The sequence below is a fragment of the Lampetra planeri genome, chromosome 82, assembly GCF_965212315.1.
Source record: "Lampetra planeri chromosome 82, kcLamPlan1.2.h2, whole genome shotgun sequence".
NCBI classification, from domain to species: domain Eukaryota; kingdom Metazoa; phylum Chordata; class Hyperoartia; order Petromyzontiformes; family Petromyzontidae; genus Lampetra; species Lampetra planeri.
The window spans coordinates 3599567-3622559 of record NC_136186.1 but is presented as its reverse complement, the minus strand read 5'-3'; the positions used below and the strand labels follow the sequence as shown (position 1 = coordinate 3622559).

At 44.6% G+C, this 22993-nt stretch overlaps 1 protein-coding gene across 4 annotated transcripts in view; it reads left to right on the top strand.

Moving 5' to 3' along the window:
- Nucleotides 1-14668, top strand: part of LOC144738425 (uncharacterized) — a 38733-nt gene extending 24065 nt beyond the window's left edge. Inside the window, exon 4 of one of the 4 annotated variants that reach the window (XM_078621459.1) lies at nt 10370-14668. In XM_078621459.1, the coding sequence (XP_078477585.1) occupies nt 10370-12325 (1956 nt within the window). In that variant the 3' untranslated portion in view covers nt 12326-14668. Of the gene's footprint in view, nt 1-10201 lie in introns of all 4 variants that reach the window. The other 3 variants (XM_078621458.1, XM_078621456.1, XM_078621457.1) reach the window with 3 other exon arrangements.
- The last annotated feature ends 8325 nt before the right edge of the window (nt 14669-22993 follow it).

Below are 22993 nucleotides of genomic sequence, written 5' to 3'. Positions count from 1 at the left end.
AGGTGTGGGTGGACTTCTTAGACAATACAAAGTCAAATGGAGAACCTGTAGATGTGTAAGATTGAGACAATGAAGCTCCAATAGATTCACATTTGTCACAGGCCTTTAAGGAAAATAACTTGAAGTTGAACACTCCATTCCTATGTTCAACATGCAGAGTAAGAGCAGTCAGTATTTGCGGCCCCGTGGGTTGGGTAGATCTCTAACTAGTAGCGAGAGCCAATAAGCTCCCAAGCATTCACTATGTTATAATAATATTAGCATTTATATAGTGCTTGCTTAATCGCTTCAGCAACTCGGAGTTTTGTATTGTCTCATCACAAACACTCGAAGAGCACGCCTTTTGGTGTCCTCTGGATTATCACCGTTTGATACTAGGCTCGAAAGAAAGCTGTCTCTGGTGTGGACCAATCAGTTTGAAAGACAATGCATATGTAGTGGTGATACGCGCTGGCAGGAGGGATCGTGAGGCAGCCCGTGGTGATTGGTTACATCGAGTGGGTGCTCACATCACGGTCCGCATAGGCTCCGCCCCCTCGGGAGCGGAGGGCTATGTAAGGCGATGCGCGCGGGCACTCGGGGAGTTGATAACCGGTGAAGACAGAAGACGGAGGAAGAGATAGGCCCTGGGACCCCTATCCCCGCTGCCCTTGTAAGGGCCGGGGTTCTGTGAGGCTCAGAGGCGAGGCCTTGGGATTCACGTCCGACGCCCTTGTAAGGGCTCGGGCTGTGTAGCCCAGTGGCCGAGACCCGTGGTCTGGCAAGAGGGGTCTGATAGTTCCCCGGGGAGAGCGTAGCCGGAGAGCCTGAGTCAAGGCAGAGTGAGGTGCGCGTACCCCACGGGGAAGACGGAGTGCGTGGCCGAGTCAGGCACGTGTGACATAGGTGTTATCTCGGTTGGGACTGTTACGTGTGCAACCGCTGTGAATAAAGAGTGCTGCCCCGTCAACTCGTCTCCCGCCATTATTGAAGATATTACACATATATTGTGTCCTATGACTAACCACACGGCGATTCGAGGGGAGAGAATTTCACGTAAAAACAGGCATGACCCATACATCGAGACTACTGCAAGTTACAGAAGACTACAAGCGACAGAGTACTGCGACAGGGTAGACTCCGGGGCATGGCCTCGAGATCAACAATGGGTGTTGTGTCTCGCAGAGAAGAGGAGCGAGGTGATGCTCGGTGCTGAGTTCGGCATGGACTGACAGAGTATCGCTGAGAGTTTTATTCTACATTTATCCTGATGTTTTGAGTCGCTTGCAAAGTCAAGGATTGCGATGAATTTACAAGTTTTGAGAGTGAGTTCCAGCTCCCACGAGCAGCTGCGATCGGCAGGCTCCGGGGAACCTGCCCCAGTGACTGGCACATCGTCAACGAGCTGCACCAGCAGAAGCCACGAGTCTACGGAATCAATGCAAAGAGTTGACTTAATGCAAACAGCAAGCTCTGGGGTGGGACTCTGCAATCAACCAAGCATGAAGAGGCTCGCCGAGTAGCAATGGGTTACCGAGTACGAGCTCGGCACTGATAGAAGTATCGCTCAAAGTTATTCTACACTGAGTGCCAGCTACCACGAGCAGCTGCAGCCCGAGAGATAGAGTGACGAGCAACGACAAGCAATCAAACTGGGAGAAAGGGTGGAAGCCCAAGCATCGACCAAGCCAGCATCGCAGAGAACCAGCTGACCGCGCAACCAGGCATCAGCAGAGAGCACGGAGCCGGAGAGAGAGCACAGCAGCGCCACCGAGCACGGGTGTCAGCTGCCAGCGGACGAGCGTCGAGCGCTGTCGAGCACCTTCAAAGACAAGCGTCGTGCCAACTCGGCTCATCCAGCAGGGGAAAGAGCCTGACCAGCCACCCGTGAGGAAGAGGAGAGCGCCAGTGAGAGCGCCGTGGGTTCGACCCACACACACCGACCAGCACCAGCTGTAAACCCAGACAAGAGTGAGGAACAGCGACCAGCAGACGAGCTGCAGGCGCTATCTGACGACGGAATCATCGCGCACCGCTGACGGCGAGCGTCGTGCCGACTCTTCATCCAGCAGTGGGCTGCAGCTCCAGCTGCCGCCGAGCGAGAGAGAGCGAGGAAGCTCTGTGTATGACCCTCCCCCACACTCACATACTCGCCACGTATCACCCAGCGTCTGCTTGACGCAAATAATTGATCAAGGAGACAAAACCACCAAACACACACATACCGGGACTAATAATGAGAAGAATAATGATAAGAGTGCGTCAACTATTAGCTGAAAATGAAGAACATTGCTGCCCATTGAGTCACGTGGATACGGTCGTTGAGAAGTATTTTAGTCGTTCTTTTCGTTGATTTTAACTGTACCGATTAATTCATTGACGAAACTAAACATTTAGAATCCTACGTTACGAATCCACACACTCACAGGGTGACTTGTGTTGGAATATTTCTTATGATCACAGAATCTTGCCCGCGAGTTTATTGAAGCCTTAGCCAATTGATAAGCATTTGCTGAAGCAGGCACACTGCCTCACACCATTGTTCTAAGACATTTAGTTAATTACATAATCTACCAATGAATTTATTAAGGTATACTTTTGCATTCGGGACATGTTTCTTTATTGCCGTTCGTATGAATATTTTCACATTATTTTTAAGGACTTTTTCCTATGCTCGCGTTACTCTAAGGAATTAACCGATTGCTCTGTTACCCAGTTTACCAACGTAAGCATTGAGGGTTAAATGTACGGATCAATGAGGAGCACATCTCCAGGAGTACTGTGTTGACAATTCCAAGTATAAGAGTTCGCATATTAGAGTGTTATGTTTTTGTTTAGAAATTAAAGTTGCTTAACACAGAAGTGTCTGAGTGGTTCCTTCTTAAGTTCATGCATAATGACCTTAATTATAAGAACTGTATCCTTTGGCGAGATCTGAATTCTGAGACCTGGTAGAATTACACTAAAACAATCAGTAAAAGTTAAAGCGAGAATTTTTGTATTATCACAATTATTAAGAAGGGGGGGGGGGGATGGTTTCATGATGATTCAAGCGCATTATATTTATTGTGCACTTTATTTATATTATTACATTGTAATATATACAATGTAATAATACAATCGCTCTACCCTACCTTTTACCCTTTAGCAGGTAAGGTAAAAGGTAAAAAGAAACGAGCCTACCTTTACCCTACCTTTTACCCTTATCCCATACAAATTACCCGATTACAGGGAAGTTACTGGGGTACAACACATGAAAAAGGTTTATAACGATAAATGCTAGGTAGAGCGCTTTATTTATATAGAATACTGTCGAATCGGGCGTTGAGGCTGTCGAAGACAACGTCCTCCATAACCTCCTTGTCCCAGTCGTCTTGTTCATCAACAACCTGATCAAGTTCGACGCCGACGTCCCGACCTCGCTGCCTGGGGCGAGCACGTTGTGCTTCTTGAGGTGGACTTTCCACCCCGACGCGTTCGTGTGGGTGGAAAACCACGGGAGCGCATGCCGCTGCCTTTTTCGATTGCTGTTCGCAGCAATCCCAAAAATGTCGTTGCTGGCATCCTCGACCTCGTCCTCTAGTACCTCTACCTCAAGGACGTGGACCGTCTCCATCTGGTCCGACATCAATCATCGCAAATAAAAATAGAGGCCACAGACTGCGCCACGGAACTTTTAGCGGTAAACAAGGTACAGTAGTTGCCGGGTAATTATTCACGCTACCTTTACCCTACCGGGTAATTTCTTTTGAGCTACCTTTAACCTACTCTTACCTTACCCCTTGGCATGTCGAAACCTTTACCCTTTTACCCGGTAAAAAAGGTAATTTACCTTACCTTGCCGAGGCCTAGTGGGAGCCCTGAGCTTGTTTTCCTGTAACTAGATTGTCCCATCTGGGGGTGATGGGAGACCGTGACACCCGAAGTGTGTTGCCTATGTCCAGTCTACTCCATAATCTCGTTTTTGTTGCTGTCACTGCAGAAAACCCTGCTTCACAAAGATAGGACGTTGGAACTTTTCAGTGCTTTTGTGGCAATCTCAGGATATTCCGCCTTGACTTTAATCCAGAACATATCGAGATTTGAAGTTGTCTCAAACATACTTTTAAGGCCACCTTCATTTGCGATCTCAAGCAGTTGATCCTCTTCTAGCACAGACAAAGTCGATTCACCTGGCTTATTCACAAATGGGTCGCGGGTCCATTCCTTCCCAGTTCGGGGGTCTTTTGTGGTTGGGAAGTAATGCTCAAACTCTTTTAAAAGCTGAGATAGGTTTTAATGCACCAGCTGGGAGAAAGGCCCTGGCTCAGTCTCTTTCAAAATCTCTGCTAGTGTTTGAAACATGTCAAAAGTTCCAATGTTCACTCGTCACCCCCATAATTCGAGTTTGGCTTTGAATGCAGCCACTTTATCTGCCGAATTGAACAGAGTTGTCGATCTCCCCTGAAATGACAGATTGAGTACGTTGAGCAGGCTGAATATATCACACAAGTGAGCAAGTTTCACGACCCATTCTGTGTCACTGAAATGTGCTGCCAGTGGTGACTGTTTTTCTTAAAGATATCTCTGGAGTGGCTCTCGCAACTCAAAAACTCTGGCCAGTGATCTACCTTTAGAAAGCCATCTCAATTCTGTGTTTTAGAGATGATGTGTGGTGAGCGCGCTGCGCTATGAACCCGGCGACCCGAGTTTGATTTCCCCTCACGGCCACCACAATTATTTTTACTGGTCCTGGGCTTCCCCTAGGTCGACTCAGCCTCAAACGAGTAACTGATGTGGTGTGTGAGCATCACCACTGGGGAGACAAAGGCGGCCGGGCGTGGTGAATCCAAGTCCCGGGCGAAGCCGGGTAGTCAAGCTAGTCTTCTATATATAAAAGGAAAATTTGTGAATGTGTTGTATGTTAAACATGTTTAGCGTACTTCCCGACATGCAACAAACTTGAAATTTGCCATGTGGGTACTTTGCAAAATGTACTGTGATGCCGCCGCCACGAAGCCGCTCGGCGGGTGCCGCATCTACGACCTCGCCACCACCAAGCGACGGAGCCAGCCCCGCTTCCCCCTCACCTCGCCTCACATAAACACACCCGCACGCATTTCCCCCCCCCCCCCCCCATAGAGCTCCGAGGGGAGGTCACCTGGCTGACCGGTTTTAATCCGAGAAGCCCTTATCGGGATTAACTTCACAGTTTCCGGCGACCAGGGAATTGGACGACCTCCCCCGACGCTATTTCGCACCGCGGCGCTGCGACCGGCATAAAGATTGTATGGTCGCGGCGAGGGGCATTCGGCCACCGCGGTTGAAACGCATCCCCCACACACACCCCCACGTATCGACGAGGCAAGCAGGGGAGGGACGGGACGGCATGATTAGCATAACCGCAGGGACTCTTGCGCGTAGTCGCTGATGGTTAGGATAATTACGCTTGAGCGCGCAGGCACCATTATCAGGGAAGTTAAAGGATAAAGCTGGAATTATGAATAATCAGAAGGGCGGAGGCACGCGGGGAGCCCGTGCACAAATTCCCACGGCGAGCCTTAGTGATGGACGCCACCGCATAATTTGCATAACCAAGGCACCATTAATGAGAAAGGGATTGATTAGCATATGCGCCACGCATGAGCGGGGGAGGGAGCGACGAGTACGCGGGGAGGCGGGGGCCTGAGTCCGGAAGATAGGATAAAAGCGATCGTAGCAAGGTAGAGGGATCTCACTTCAAGAGGCCCGCGTTCAAGACGGCTCCCAGCTCTGCCCTCCGGACGTCCGCGCGACGTGTCCAGACGAGCATCGAGGAAAAGCCAAAGGACGCCGAATACTTCGAACCGTGAGTAGCAAGGTGAAAGGGTAAATCGTGAATAGGTCCAGGGGTAGCAGAATAGGCCAGCCTCGTCAATTCATACTGACTTAACAACAAGTCCCAGGTAGCAGACAATAAATCATTAATAGCTGATCGTGGTCTCGTGTGATCTCGCAAGAGAGGGTGTCGCGTGTGGAGCTGCGTGTGTGCGCGTGTGTTCGCTACGTGTATGATGCAGGTACGCGATCATAACGTGAGTAGTCAGTGTTGAGTGAGAGTGCGCGGAGCTGGGTGTGGGCGTACGTTCGCTACGTGTCGGATACAGGTGCGCGATTAGGAAAGGGAGGTATCGTGGTAGTGTGAAGGGGACGTAATACTACTCGGTAGCTAACCATGCCTACTACGCGGATCCGAGGTGGAGGGGAATCATCGAGCGACGGCTCCCACCCCATGGGTGAGGAACCCAGCAGCGGTCCGCCTAGCAGCGGGGGGGCGAGTAATGATGTTAGTCCGGCCGTTAGCATTATCGAGGGAGGGATCTCAGGGGCCAGCGACCCTCACAGTACACCATGCAAAAATTATAAAAATACACTTTTGTATTTTGGGGGGGGGGGGGGGTAATGACCATGAAGTGTGTGGCGAGAATCGATATCTGCTGAGCGTTTGTGGTATCGATTAAACGGAAATAGGCCGATTCTAAATAAATCTACAACCTTTGATTCCATTGCGCGATCTAAATAATTGAATCTTAACGCGCGAGCGTTAGTTTATTTTCCACCGCGCGTTAGGATTTATTTAAATGTATTTAAAATGTATTTAAATTTTAATTAATGAGATAATAAAATAAAAATCCATTTGTATATGTTATGTTTTTAAGTTTTTTGAGAAGTTTTTCAAAAAATGTTTCCCCCGGGCAACGCCGGGTGCTTCCTGCTAGTACCGATTAAATGAAACTGAAACTTTCAACTGGCGTTTAATTAACATAATTTATTCATAAATACAGTCGCTCGTTCATTGCGACGGCTTGAGCATCCACGCCTCATCACTGCACATGTGCCCGTCTCATTAACATAAGTTATTCAATTCGCCGCCGCTAGTTGGGGGAGGGGATTGTGTGTTGAACCCCGCAAGTGACGTCATGTCACCTGCTTCCTCGTGACGTCACGATATATCCGGAAGCTGCCACACAGCGCTCGCTCTCACAGATCCGAGGTGAGAAGTTAACATCGTTGTTGTCGTGGTGGTTGTTGTTGTTTACCCAGATAGAGCCTCTCTCCGTCTCTCTCTCGTAGGGATATCAATTGAGTAGCAGCGAGTATGGAATCGATGTCCAGGTTGGAACATTACAACGCAGGGCCTAGCCACGCAGGGCCTTGCCTCCTGCCCTCGCCTGATTGCATTATGCTTTAATCCTCTGCTTAAGTTTTATTCGTCTTCATCTGGCTCACTACTTCATGCGACCTCCTTTGCCAGTAGCAACATATAAGAAGAGGTTTTTCCCCCTTTTTTGGCAACAAAACAGGTGTTAAGATATTCTTGGTTCTTTCGGTAAAGTCACGTAGAAGGGAAATAATAAAGTAATACAATTTCTTGCTGTGGATTTCACAGCTGACGATGATTGCTCGTGTTGCAGTCGAAACGTGAGAATTTTTTATTTTTTTATTTTAGTCTTTTTCTTATACGTGATTAGGTGTGAAAAACAGCAAGAAATTTTTTAAACATTTTGGAAAATTTGCTTGTTTTTTTCACACCTGATTACTCGTGTTGCAGTCGAAACGTCGTGAGAATTTTTTGTTTTTTTTCTACGTGACTTTAGGTGTGAAAAACAGCAAGAAATGTATTGAAAATTTTGGAAAATTTTCTTTCTGTGTTTTTAACACCTGACGATGATTGCTCGTGTTGCAGTCGAAACGTCGTGAGAAATTTGTATTGTTTTATATGTGTATTAATGTATTATTTCCCTTATACTTGATGACTTTACCGAAAGAACCAAGAATATGAATCCCTGCAGTCAGGAAAGCTTCAAATCTAAATTTAGGTGTTAAGATGTTAAAACGCCGAACTGAAACCTCTTGCAAGGAATCGTGTCTGCATTAGCCACAATATACTCGCGATCAATATGCAAACAAAACACATGCTGTGATAATCTGTGCATTGTCAGTGAAACTGATTGGTCCACACCAGAGACGGCTTTCTTTCGAGCCTAGTCTCAAACGGTGTTAGACCAGAGGACAGCGCCAAAAGGCGTACACAGCACAAAGACAACGCCACCATCAGAACAATGACAGCTCGGGGTGAGCAGCTACATCATGGGACCTCCTTTCCCAGTAGCAAAATATAAGAAGAGGCTTTTCCCCTTTCATCATTTACAGATTTGTACAATTCTTTTTGTCTTGGGATATTTTTTGTATACGGTTTCTCCGTGTTTATTTCAATTGGTTGGACCATCTCTAGCTCCACCCACCTACCTTGATGCACCCATCTCAGGCCTATATAAGACCTTGTCTCAGCAGCTTTCTCTCTCACCTGAAGACGATTGCTTGTGTAGCGATCGAAACGTCGTGATCTATTATTTTCAATGTTCGCGACTTGACCGAAAGACCCAAAGAGTATTAATTCCTGCAGTCACGAAAGCTTTTAATCAATAAATAACTATGTAGTTTGATAAGCTCCCAATGCACCATTGGAACCTCCTTTGCCAGTAGTAAAATATGATAATTGTTTTTTTACCCTTTTATCTGGCAACAAAACTGACACGTTTTTTTACAAGGAGTCATGTTTGCATTGACCACAATACCTGCGGTCAGAATGCAAACAAAAACACAATTCTGATAATGTATGCACTGTCCTTGAAATTAATTGGTCCACACCCGAGACAGCTTTCCTTAGAGCCTAGTCTCACATGGTGTTGGACCAGATGACGCCAAAAGGCGTACAACTCAAAGACAATGCACCATTAGAGTATGAGAGCTCGGGGTATGCATTTACACCATTGGAGAACCTCCTTTGCCAGTAGCAAAATATGATGATTGTTTTTTTTACCCTTTTATCTGGCAACAAAACTGACACCTTTTTTGAGTTGTATGCCTTTTGGCGTCATCTGGTCCAACACCATATTAACTGACCTGCAGGTATGCTGCAGGGCAGTTAATAGATATTTTCTCTGCAGCAACGATGAGGTCGGAAAAGCGACGCCCACATGAATAGGTGGAACTCTGGGTTCCTAAAACCCAGCAAGACAGTGGGGAGCACAGCTGGTTCATCTGCCAGTCATCCCTTGACACCTGGATCATTCCCATTACCTGCTGACAAGGAATCCGCACTTACATGGCTTAAATTGCACCTATCATGGCATTAGCACTGGGATAAGGTTACTTGCAATTCGTCATGAATGGTGGATTTTTGTTTATATATGTTAATGATGCATGTGAAATGTATGTGTATTTAAGAGTTTATCTTTGTGGGGAGCTGTGGTGCAGTTATTTCACTGCATTATGAACTCAACAATTAGTTTGATTATTATCGACAGCAAACATGATTGATAAGTGAAAGCTGAACTGCTTGTGGGCCTCTGCTATGTTGATTGATCTTAAATTAATTACATGGTGAAGGGAGGAAGCGTCAATACTGAGCAGATGAAGGCGGCCAGGCATGGTTCTGGACACACCACCACTTTTTACCATACCAGTGTGTGACAGTGTCAAGTTTGTATTTGCAGTAAATTATATTAACTATTGAACATGGAGGTTAAATCAAAATAATCGTTTATTTTAGTTTCCCCCTGGGACTTTTTGGAAGAATGGAAACAGGAAATTAACAGCACATATGCTGCTGAAGTTAGATCTGTTCATCCAAGCATTCAAGCAAATCTGAGCCTGGCTTCACACCTCTAAAGTTGAGATTGAACATTTATTGATGCATTTCTGCATAATACAAATAGTATTATTCCCAACAGCCTTTGCTATTTTAGCTGAATTTTGCTTGTATAAATACTTCTTTTGCAGCCAGGCTGCCGAAATTGTGTGCTTGGTGTTTTGGGTTAACATTTATTTTGAAGATACTAGTGCTTCCAGGCATATTTATAACCTTTTGCCCTCTCATTGTGTGCCTTAACAGCCCGTGTGATGAATTGGGGATAATCCTGAATATATGAATAAATATAGACGTGTTAGTCATGTGTGACTGTGTATATATTCATTCCTCTTTGCCTCGATACTCATGAAGATGGTGTGGACATTTTTTTCTGTCTGCAGCTGATGCTTCTTCTGATGCTTCCTCTGCAGAATTGTTCTGATGGAGCAAAGGCACTCAGCGCGGCTCGGTAGAAAAAGACAACAATGGGACCAGTATACAAACAGCATGGATTGTACTGGAAATTTTACACAGGACCAGAGATCTCCAACGGGAGAGAAAGCCTTCAAGTGCACTGTGTGTGGGAAGGCATTTAAAGATTCATCTTATCTTAAAATACACCAGAGAACACACACAGGAGAGAACCCCTTCAAGTGCACTGTGTGTCAGAATGCATTTTCAAGTTCATTTTATCTTAAAGAACACCAGAGAACACACACAGGAAAGAAAGCCTTCAAGTGCATTGTGTGTGGGAAGGCATTTTCAAGTTCATCTTATCTTAAAAAACACCAGAGAACACACACAGGAGAGAACCCCTTCAAGTGCACTGTGTGTGGGAAGGCATTGTCAAGTTCATCTTGTCTTAAAATACACCAGAGAACTCACACAGGTGAGAAACCCTTCAAGTGCACTGTGTGTGGGAAGGCATTTTCACGTTCATTGTATCTTAAAATACACCAGAGAACACACACAGGAGAGAAACCCTTCACGTGTAGTGTGTGTGGGAAGGCATTTTCAGATTCATCTTTTCTTAAACAACACCAGAGAACACACACAGGGAAGAAAGCCTTCAAGTGCATTGTGTGTGGGAAGGCATTTTCAAGCTCATCTTATCTTAAAAAACACCAGAGAACACACACAGGAGAGAACCCCTTCAAGTGCACTGTGTGTGGGAAGGCATTGTCAAGTTCATCTTGTCTTAAAATACACCAGAGAACTCACACAGGTGAGAAACCCTTCAAGTGCACTGTGTGTGGGAAGGCATTTTCAAGTTCATCTTATCTTAAAAAGCACCAGAGAGCACACACAGGAGATAAACCCTTCAAGTGCAGTGTGTGTGAGATGGCATTTTCACAATCATCATATCTTAAAAAGCACCAGAGAACACACACAGGAGATAAACCCTTCAAGTGCAGTGTGTGTGAGATGGCATTTTCACAGTCATCTAGTCGTAAAATCCACCAGAGAATGCACACAGGAGAGAAACCCTTCAAGTGCACTGTGTGTGGGAAGGCATTTTCAAGTTCATCAAATCTTAAAGAACACCAGAGAACACACACAGGAGATAACCCCTTCAAGTGCAGTGTGTGTGAGAAGGCATTTTCAAGTTCATCTTATCTTAAAATACACCAGAGAACACACACAGGAGATAAACCCTTCAAGTGCACTGTGTGTGGGAAGGCATTGTTAACTTCATTTTGTCTTAAAATACACCAGAGAATACACACAGGAGAGAAACCCTTCAAGTGCACTGTGTGTGGGAAGGCATTTGCACAGTCACCACAGCTGCATAGCCACCAGAGAACACACACAGGAGAGAAACCCTTCAATTGTAGTGTGTGTGGGAAGGCATTTTCAAGTTCATCTTATCTTAAAAAACACCAGAGAACACACACAGGAGAGAAACCCTTCAAGTGCACTGTGTGTGGGAAGGCATTTTCAAGTTCATTTTATCTTAAAATACACCAGAGAACACACACTGGAGAGAAACCCTTCAGGTGTAGTGTGTGTGGGAAGGCATTTTCAGATTTATCTGCTCTTAAAAATCACCAGAGAACACACACAGGAGAGAAAGACTTCAAGTGTACTGTGTGTGGGAAGGCATTGTCAAGTTCATTTTATCTTAAAAAACACCGGAGAACACACACAGGAAAGACACCCTTCAAGTGCACTGTGTGTGGGAAGGCATTTTCAAGTTCATTTTATCTTAAAAAACACCAGAGAACACACACAGGAGAGAAACCCTTCAAGTGCACTTTGTGCGGGAAGGCGTTTGCACAGTCACCACAGCTTGATAGACATCAGAGAACACACAGGCATCAGAAGACCCCCAAGGAGTGTAGTCTGAAATCGACTTGTGAAAGTCAAAGTGCTGCAATGAGCCCATCCCTCCTGAAAAAAGAACCAGAAGTAAATTCCAGCTTGGACACTATGAAATGTATCAAGGTGAAATTTGAAGAGGCGACGGTGAAGAGCGAAGAAGTGACAGTGAAGAGCGAAGAAGTGAAGGTCAAATGTGAAGATGAACATTCAACTCCAAAATCGGACCTTCACATCAATGGAGGCAACGTGAAGCAGGAGGAGAATTCTGACTGTGAGGCAGAGCGAGGCAACTCCCAGCAGTTTGTAGAAGTGGAGGTGTGGGTGGACTTCTTAGACAATACAAAGTCAAATGGAGAACCTGTAGATGTATAAGCTTGAGACAATGCAGCTCCAATAGATTCACATTTGTCACAGGCCTTTATTGAAAAGAACGTTAAGTTGAACACTCCATTCCTAGGTTCAACCTGCAGAGTAAGAGCGGTCAGTATTTGCGGACCTGTGAGTGGGGTAGATCTCTAACTAGGAGCAAGAGCCAATAAGCTCCCAAGCATTCACTATGTTATAATATTAGCATTTATATGGTGCTTGCTTAATTGCCTCAGCAACTCGTAGTTTTGTATCATATCTCATCACAAACACTCGAATAGCACACCTTTTGGAGTCCTCTAGGTTAACACCGTTTGATACTAGGCTCGAAAGAAAGCTGTCTCTGGTGTGGACCAATCAGTTTCAAAGACAATGCATATGTTGTGTCCTATGACTAACCACACGGTGATCCGAGGGGAGAGAAATTCACGTAAAGACAGAGACACGACCCATACATCGAGACTACTGCAAGTTACAGAAGACTACAAGCGACAGAGAGTACTGTGACGGGCAGACTCCGGGGCATGGCCTCGAGATCAACAATGGGTATTGTGTCTCGCAGAGAAGAGGGGGCGAGGTGATGCTCGGTGCTGAGCTCGGCATGGACCGACAGAGTATCGCTGAGAGTTTTTTTCTACATTTATCCTGATGTTTTGAGTCGCTTGCAAAGTCAAGGATTGCGATAAGTTGTATTGTACTAAGCTTTCACAGTTGTTCAAGAGGTGTGCAAATACAATTTACAAGTGTTGAGAGTGAGTTCCAGCTCCCACGAGCAGCTGCGATCGGCAGGCTCCGGGGAACCTGCCCCCGTGACTGGAACATCGTCAACGAGCTGCACCAGCAGAAGCCACGAGTCTACGAAATCAACACAAAGAGTTACTTACTGCAAGCAGCAAGCTCTGGGTGGGAATTCTGCAATCAACCAAGGATGAAGAGGCTTGCCGAGTAGCAATTGGTCACCGAGTACGAGCTCGGCGCTGACAGAAGAAGTATCGCTCAAAGTTATTCTACACTGAGTGCCGGCTCCCACGAGCAGCTGCAGCCCGAGAGATAGAGTGACGAGCAACGACGAGCAATCAACCGGGAGAAAGGGTGGAAGCCCAAGCATCAACCAAGCCAGCATCGCAGAGAACCAGCTGCACGCGCAACCAGGCATCGCCAGAGAGCACGGAGCCGGAGAGAGAGAGCGCAGCAGCGCCACCGAGCAAGGGTGTCAGCTGCCAGCGGACGAGCGGCGAGGGCTGTCGAGCACCTTCAAAGAGAAGCATCGTGCCGACTCAGCTCATCCAGCAGGGGAAAGAGCCTGACCAGCCACCCGTGAGGAAGAGGAGAGCGCCGTGGGTTCGACCCACACGCACCGACCAGCACCAGCTGTGAACCAAGACAAGAGTGAGGAACGGCGACTAGCAGACGAGCTGCGGGCGCTATCTGACGACGGAATCATCGCGCACCGTCGACGTCGAGCGTCGTGCCGACTCTTCATCCAGCAGTGGGCAGCAGATCCAGCTGCCGCCGAGCGAGAGAGAGAGCGAGGAAGCTGTGTATATGACCCTCCCCCACACTCGCATACCACGTATCATCCAGCGTCTACCTGACGCATAGAATTGATCAAGGAGACAAAACCACCAAACACACACACCGCACATACCAGGAATAATAATAAGAAGAAGAATGATAAGAGTGCGTCAACTATTAGCTGATAATGAACATTGCTGCGCATTGAGAGAGAATTGTTTTATTATGTTTTATTTTTATTATTTTATTACTTTCCTTCTACGTGACTTTACCGAAAGAACCAAGAAGGTGGATACGGTCGTTGAGAAGTATTTTAGTCATTCTTTTTGTTAATTTTAACTGTACCGATGAATTCATTGACGAAACTAAACGTTTATAAACCTACGTTACGAATTCACACACAGGGAGACGATTGTGTGTAAATCTTTCTTTTGATCGCAGAATCTTTCCCGCGAATTTATTGAAGCCTTAGCCAATTGATAAGCATTTGCTGAAGCAGACAGACTGCTGCACACCATTGTTCCAAGACGTTTAGTTAATTACATAATCTGCCAATGAATTCATTGAGGTCTACTTTTGCTTTCGGGACATGTTTATTGCTGTTCGTATGAATATCGTCACATTTATTTTTAGGGACTTTTTCCTATGCTCGCGTTACTCTGAGGAATTAACCGATTGCTCTGTTACCCAGTTTAACAACGTAATCATTGAGGGTTAAATGTACGGATCAATGAGGAGCATATCTCCAGGAGTACTGTGGTGACAATTCCAAGCATAAGAGTTCGCATATTAGAGTGTTATGTTTTTGTTTATAAATTAAAGTTGCTTAACACAGAAGTGTCTGAGTGGTTCCTTCCTAAGTTCATGCATAATGATCTTAATTATAAGAACTGTATCCTTTGGCGAGATCTGAATTCTGAGACCTGATAGAATTACACTAAAACATAATCAGTAAAAGTTAAAGTGAGAATCTTTGTATTATCACAATTAGTAAGAAGACAATGTTTTCACGTAGCAGTGGGGGGGGGGGGGGGATGGTTTCATGATGATTCAAGCGCATTATATTTGTTGTGCACTTTATTTATATTATTACATTGTAATATGAAATAATTATACAACTCACCATAATGCAGAATCAGTGGGGGCCCTGAGCTTGTTTTCCTGTAACGAGATGGTCCCATCTGGGGGTGATGGGAGACGGTGACACCCGAAGTGTGTTGTTTATGTCCAGTCTACTCCATAATCTTGTTTTGGTTGCTGTCACTGCAGAAAACCCTGCTTCACACAGGACGTTGGAAATCGAAGCAGGCTTTTCAGTGCTTTTGTGGCAATCTCATGATATTCCGCCTTGACTTTAATCCAGAACGTGTCGAGATTTGAAGTCTCAAACATACTTTTAAGGCCACCTTCATTTGCGATCTCAAGCAGTTGATTCTCTTCTAGCACAGACAAAGTCGATTCACCTGGCTTATTCACAAATGGGTCGCGGGTCCATTCCTTCCCAGTTCGGGGTTCTTTTGTGGTTGGGAAGTAATGCTCAAACTCTTTTAAAAGCTGAGATAGGTTTTAATGCACCAGCTGGGAGAAAGGCCCTTGCTCAGTCTCTTTCAAAATCTCTGCTAGTGTTTGAAACATGTCAAAAGTTCAAATGTTCACTCGTCGCCCCCATAATTCCAGTTTGGCTTTGAATTAAGCCACTTTATCTGCCGAATTGAACAGAGTTGTCGATCTCCTCTGAAATGACAGATTGAGTACGTTGAGCAGGCTGATTATGTCACACAAGTGAGCAAGTTTTACGACCCATTCTGTGTCACTGAAATGTGCTGCCAGTGGTGACTGTTTTTGTAAAAGATATCTCTGGAGTGGCTCTCGCAACTCAAAAACTCTGGCCAGTGATCTACCTTTAGAAAGCCATCTCACTGCTGTGTTTTAGAGATGATGTGTGGTGGGCGCGCTGCGCTACGAACCCGGCGACCCGAGTTCAATTCCCGCTCACGGCCACCACGATTATTTTTATTGGTCCTGGGCTTCCCCTAGGTCGACTCAACCTCAAATGAGTAACTGATGTGGTGTGTGAACATCGCCACTGGGGAGACCAAAGGCGGCCGGGCGTGGTGAATCCAAGTCCCGGGCGAAGCCGGGGAAGTCAAGCTAGTCTTCCATATATAAAAGGAAAATTTTTGAATGTGTTGTCTGTTCAAAATGTTTAGCGTACTTCCCGACATGCAACAAACTTGAAATTTGCCATGTGGGTACTTTGAAAAATGCACACCATGCACAAATTATAAAAATACACTTTTGTATTTTGGGGGGGGGGGGGGGGAATGACCATGAAGTGTGTGGCGAAAATCGATATCTGCTGAGCGTTTGTGGTATCCATCAAACGGGAATAAGCCGATTCTAAAGAAATCTACAACCTTAGATTCCTTTGCGCGATCGTAAGTTTATTTTCCACCGCACGTTGGGTTTTTAAAAATTTATTTAAATCTTAATTAATGAGATAATCTTCTTGGTTCTTTCGGTAAAGTCACGTAGAAGGGAAGTAATAAAATAATAAAAAGAAATAAGTATATTGTGCTTTTTTAAAGAATGTTTGATTTATTATTTATTAATATGTATTATTTTTATTTTATTACTTCCCTTCTACGTGACTTTACCGAAAGAACCAAGAAGATGAATCCCTGCAGTCACGAAAGCTTTAAATCGAAATTTAATGAGATAATCATAAAAAAAAAATCATTTGTATATGTTATGTTTTTAAGTTTTTTGATAAGTTTTTCAATAAATGTTTCCCCCGGGCAACGTCGGGTGCTTCCCGCTAGTACCTAATAAATGCAACTGAAACTATCAACTGGCGGTTAATTAACATAATTTATTCATGCTTAATCACTGCAAATGAGTCCGTCTCATTAACATAATTTATTCAGTTACACCGTCGATCATTGGGGGAGGGGATTGTGTGTTGAACCCCCCAAGTGACGTCATGTCACCTGCTGCCGCGTGACGTCACGAGCTGCTACACCGCGCTCGCTCACAGATCCGAGGTGAGAAGTTAACATCGTGGTTGTTGTTGTCGTGGTGGTTATTGTTGTTTACCCAGGTAGAGCCTCTCTCCGTCTCTCTCTCGTATGGATATCAATTGAGTAGCAGCGAGTATGGAATCGATGTCCAGGTTGGAACATTACAACGCGGGTCTAGCCACGCGGGGCCTTGCCTCCTGCCCTCGCCTGATTGCATTTGCTTTAATCCTCTGCTTAAGTTTAATTCGTCTTCATCTGGTTCACTACTTCATGGGACCTCCTTTGCCAGTAGCAAAATATAAGAAGAGTTTTTTTCCCTTTTTTGGCAACAAAACAGGTGTTAAGATATTCTTGGTTATTTCGGTAAAGTCGCGTAGAAGGGAAATAATAAAATAATAAACTGTTTTTCACAGCTGACGATGATTGCTCGTGTTGCAGTCGAAACGTCGTGAGATTTTTAAAAATGTTTAATTTAGTTTTTCTTCTACGTGACTTTAGGTGTGAAACAGCACGAATTTTTTTGAAAATTTTGGAAAGTTTTCTTGCTGTGTTTCACGCCTTATTGCTCGTGTTCCAGTCAACGTGATAATTAAAAAAAAATGTTTTTCTTCTACGTGCCTCGGTGTGAAAAACAGCAAGAACATTTTTGAAAATTTAGGAAAATTTTCTTGCTGTGGTTTTCACACCTTATGATTGCTTGTGTTGCATTCGAAACTTGAGAAATTTTTTTTTATTTATTTTATTGGTTTTCTTCTACGTCACTTTAGGTGTGAAAAACAGCGAGAAATGTTTTGAAAATTTAGGAAAATGTTCTTGCTGTGTTTTTTCACACCTGACGATGATTGCTCGTGTTGCACTCTAAACGTCGTGAGAATGTTTTTACTTTATTGTTTTTCTTCCACGTAACTAAAGGTGTGAAAAACAGCAAGAATTTTTAAAAATATTTTCCAAAAAAATTAATGCTGTGTTTTTCACAGCTGACGATGATTGCCCGTGTTGCAGTCGAAACGTCATGATAATTGTTTTATTGTTTATTTCATTATTTCTCTTCTACGTGATTTTACCGAAAGAACCAAGAATATGAATCCCTGCAGTCAGGAAACCTTCAAATCTAAATTTAGGTGTTAAGATGTTAAAACGCCGAACTGAAACCTCTTGCAGGGAATCGTGTCTGCATTAACCACAATATACTCGCGAGCAATATGCAAACAAAACACATGCTGTGATAATCTATGCATTGTCTGTGAAACTGATTGGTCCATACCAGAGTCGGCTTTCTTTTGAGCCTAGTCTCAAACGGTGTTAGACCAGAGGACAGCCCCAAAAGGCGTACACAGCACAAAGACAACGCCACCATCAGAACAATAACAGCTCGGGGTGAGCAGCTACATCATGGGACCTCCTTTGCCAGTAGCAAAATATAAGAAGAGGCTTTTCCCCTTTTATCATTTACAGATTTGTACTATTTTTTGTCTTGGGATATTTTTTGTATACGGTTTCTCCGTGTTTATTTCAATTGGTTGGACCATCTCTAGCTCCACCCACCTACCTTGATGCACCCATCTCAGGCCTATATAAGACCTTGTCTCAGCAGCTTTCTCTCTCACCTGAAGACGATTGCTTGTGTTGCGATCGAAACGTCGTGATCTATTATTTTCAATGTTCGCGACTTGACCGAAAGACCCAAAGAGTATTAATTCCTGCAGTCACGAAAGCTTTTAATCAATAAATAACTATGTAGTTTGATAAGCTCCCAATGCACCATTGGAACCTCCTTTGCCAGTAGCAAAATATGATAATTGTTTTTTTACCCTTTTATCTGGCAACAAAACTGTCACCTTTTTTTCACGAGGAGTCATGTTTGCATTGACCACAATACCTGAGATCAGAATGCAAACAAAAACACAACTCTGATAATGTATGCACTGTCCTTGAAATTGATTGGTCCACACCCGAGACAGCTTTTCTTAGAGTCTAGTCTCACATGGTGTTGGACCAGATGACGCCAAAAGGCGTACAACTCAAAGACAATGTACCATCAGAGTATGAGAGCTCGGGGTACGCATTTACACCATTGGAACCTCCTTTGCCAGTAGCAAAATATGATAATTGTTTTTTTTACCCTTTTATCTGGCAACAAAACTGACACCTTTTTTGAGTTGTACGCCTTTTGGCGTCATCTGGTCCAAAACCATATTAACTGCCCTGCAGGTATGCTGCAGGGCAGTTAATAGATATTTTCTCTGCAGCAACGATGAGGTCGGAAGAGCGACGCCCACATAAATAGGTGGAACTCTGGGTTCCTAAAACCCAGCAAGACAGTGGGGAGCACAGCTGGTTCATCTGTCAGTCATCCCTTGACACCTGGATCATTCCTATTACCTGCTGACAAGGAATCCGCACTTACATGGCCTTAAATTGCACCTATCATGGCATTAGCACTGGGATAAGGTTACTTGCAATTCGTCATGAATGGTGGATTTTTGTTTATATATGTTAATGATGCATGTGAAATGTACATGTATTTAGGAGTTTATCTTTGTGGGGAGCTGTGGTGCATTTATTTCACTGCATTATGAACTCAACAATTAGTTTGATTATCACCTACAGCAAACATGATTGAACAGGACCCTGCGGAGTGGGCTGGTAGGAACGAATAACCAAAGAATATAAACATAATGTATTATTACACTTGTTTAGCCAGGAAAGCCCCACTGAGTCTAAGGTTTTTGTACGGTCCTGCCAAGTGTTTGCAGTAGGGGGCGATGTTGCTACACCGAATCGGACGATACGAAGGGAGAGTGTGAGGCCTAGTTCTAGGCTTGAGGCCTAGCTGTAGGCTAGAGGCTGCTGTGAGTTAATTTTTAATTAAATGTTTTAATTATTTATGTAAAAGCTTAAAATGTAAATGTTTCTATTTAAAAACATCAGGGTATGTAACATTGTTAAACATTAACTCCCTTTCACACACGCGGGGGTACGATACGAAGGGAGAGTTTGAGGCGTAGTTCGAGGCTTTAGGCCTAGCTGTAGGCTTTAGGGCGCAGTGAGTTCAATTTTAATTAAAAAGTTTGAATTAAAAGCTATCTCAGGGAATTATAAGGGAATGTTACACTTGTTTAGCCAGGAAAGCCTCATTAATTTAAATGTTTTAATTAAAAGCTATCTGAGGGAATTATAAGGGAATGTTACACTTGTTTAGCCAGGAAAGCGTCACTGAGTCTAAAGGTTTTTGTAGGGTCATGCCAAGTGTTTGCAGTAGGGGGCGATTTTGCTACACGGACGGACGGACGGACGATATAATCTGTTGTAGGCTGGTCCACTTCGTTCCTACCAGTAGACGTAAAAGCTGAACTGCTTGTGGGCCTCTGCTATGTTGATTGATCTTAAATTAATTGCATGGTGAAGTGAGGAAGCGTCAATACTGAGCAGATGAAGGCGGCCAGGCATGGTTCTGGACACACCACCACTTTTTACCATGCCAGTGTGTGACAGTGTCAAGTTTGTATTTGCAGTAATTTATATCAACTATTGAACATGGAGGTTAAATCAAAACAATCTTTTATTTTAGTTTCCCTCTGGAACTTTTTGGAAGAATGGAAACAGGAAATTAACAGCACATATGCTGCTGAAGTTAGATATGTTCATTCAAGCAAATCTGAGCCTGGCTTCACACCTCTAAAGTTGCGATTAAACATTTATTTATGCATTTCTGCATAATACAAATAGCATTATTCCCAACAGCCCTTGCTATGTTAGCTGATATTGGCTTTTATAAATACGACTTTTGCGGCCAGGCTGCCGAAATTGTGTGCTTGGTGTTTTGGGCTAACATGTATTTTGAAGATACTAGGGCTTCCAGGCATATTTATAACCATTTGCCCTCTTATTGTGTGCCCTAACAGCCCGTGTGATGAATTAGGGATAATCTTGAATATATGGATAAATATAGATGCGTAAGTGATGTGTTCCTCTGTGCCTCGATACTGATGAAGATGGTGTGGACATTTTTTCTGTCTGCAGCTGATGCTTCTTCTGATGCTTCCTCTGCAGAATTGGTCTGATGGAGCAAAAGCACTCAGCGCAGCTCGGTAGACAAAGACAACGATGGGACCAGTATGCAAACAGCATGGATTGTACTGGAAATTTTACACAGGACCAGAGATCTCCAATGGGAGAGAAAGTCTTCAAGTGCACTGAGTGTGGGAAGCAATTTTCAAGTTCATCTTATCTTAAAATACACCAGAGAACACACACAGGAGAGAAACCCTTCAAGTGCACTGTGTGTGAGAAGGCATTTACAAATTCATCTTATCTTAAAAAACACCAGAGAACACACACAGGAGAGAAACCCTTCAGGTGCACTGTGTGTGAGAAGGCATTTTCAAGTTCATGTTACCTTAAAATACACCAGAGAACACACACAGGAGAGAAACCCTTCAGGTGCACTGTGTGTGGGAAGGCATTTTCACGTGCATTGTATCTTAAAAAACACCAGAGAACACACACAGGAGAGAAACCCTTCAAGTGCACTGTGTGTGGGAAGGCATTTGCACAGTCACCACAGCTTCATAGCCACCAGAGAACACACACAGTAGAGAAAGCCTTCAAGTGCACTGTGTGTGGGAATTCATTTTCAAGTTCATCTTATCTTAAAATACACCAGAGAACACACACAGGAGAGATACCCTTCAAGTGCACTGTGTGTGAGAAGGCATTTACATGGTCATCAGGTTTACAAATCCACCAGAGAACACACACTGGAGAGAACCCCTTTAGGTGTAGTGTGTGTGGGAAGGCTTTTTCAAGTTCGTCTTATCTTAAAATACACCAGAGAACACACACAGGACATGAACCCTTCAAGTGCAGTGTGTGTGAGATGGAATTTTCACATTCATCAAATCTTAAAATGCACCAGAGAATGCACACAGGAGAGAAACCCTTTAAGTGCAGTGTGTGTGAGAAGGCATTTTCAAGTTCATATTATCTTAAAATACACCAGAGAACACACACAGGAGAGAAACCCTTCAAATGCATTGTGTGTTGGAAGGCATTTTCAAGTTCATTTTATCTTAAAATACACCAGAGAACACACACAGGAGAGAAACCCTTCAAGTGCAGTGTGTGTGAGATGGCATTTTCAAGTTCGTCTCATCTTAAAATACACCAGAGAACACACACAGGAGAGAACCCCTTCAAGTGCACTCTGTGCGGGAAGGCGTTTGAACGGTCACCACATCTTCATAGACACCAGAGAACACACAGGCATCAGAAGACCCCCAAGGAGTGTAGTCTGAAATCGACTTGTGAAAGTCAAAGTGCTGCAATGAGCCCATCCCTCCTGAAAAAAGAACCAGAAGTAAATTCCAGCTTGGACACTATGAAATGTATCAAGGTGAAATTTGAAGAGGCGACGGTGAAGAGCGAAGAAGTGACAGTGAAGAGCGAAGAAGTGAAGGTCAAATGTGAAGATGAACATTCAACTCCAAAATCGGACCTTCACATCAATGGAGGCAACATGAAGCAGGAGGAGAATTCTGACTGTGAGGCAGAGCGAGGCAACTCCCAGCAGTTTGTAGAAGTGGAGGTGTGGGTGGACTTCTTAGACAATACAAAGTCAAATGGAGAACCTGTAGATGTGTAAGCTTGAGACAATGAAGCTCCAATAGATTCACATTTGTCACAGGCCTTTAATGAAAAGAACGTGAAGTTGAACACTCCATCCCTAGGTTCAACCAGCAGATCAAGAGCGCGGTCAGTATTTGTGGACCTGTGGGTTGGGTAGATCTCTAACAAGGATCAAGAGCCAATAAGCTCCCAAGCATTCACTATGTTGTAATAATGTAATGTGAGGTTACACCTGGATGATAATGATTGGCTCTGCCGGCCTCAGCCCACAACCAATGGGGAGTCGAGCTAGGGGCCTGGCCTTGGAGCTGTACAGTAGCTTCTGGAAAGTTCCAGGGGTGTGGCAGAGGATTGGCTGCGGGGCATCACGTGTGCCAGGGATTAAAAGGGGCGGAGAAGGACAGCACGTGGTCAGTGTGCGGAGGAACGAAGGGGGAAGCCACGCTGGTGCCGTGGTCCGGAGCCTGCCACGTAGCGTGCCGCGGCAGTCTCTGTTTCCCTCTCGCGCTGT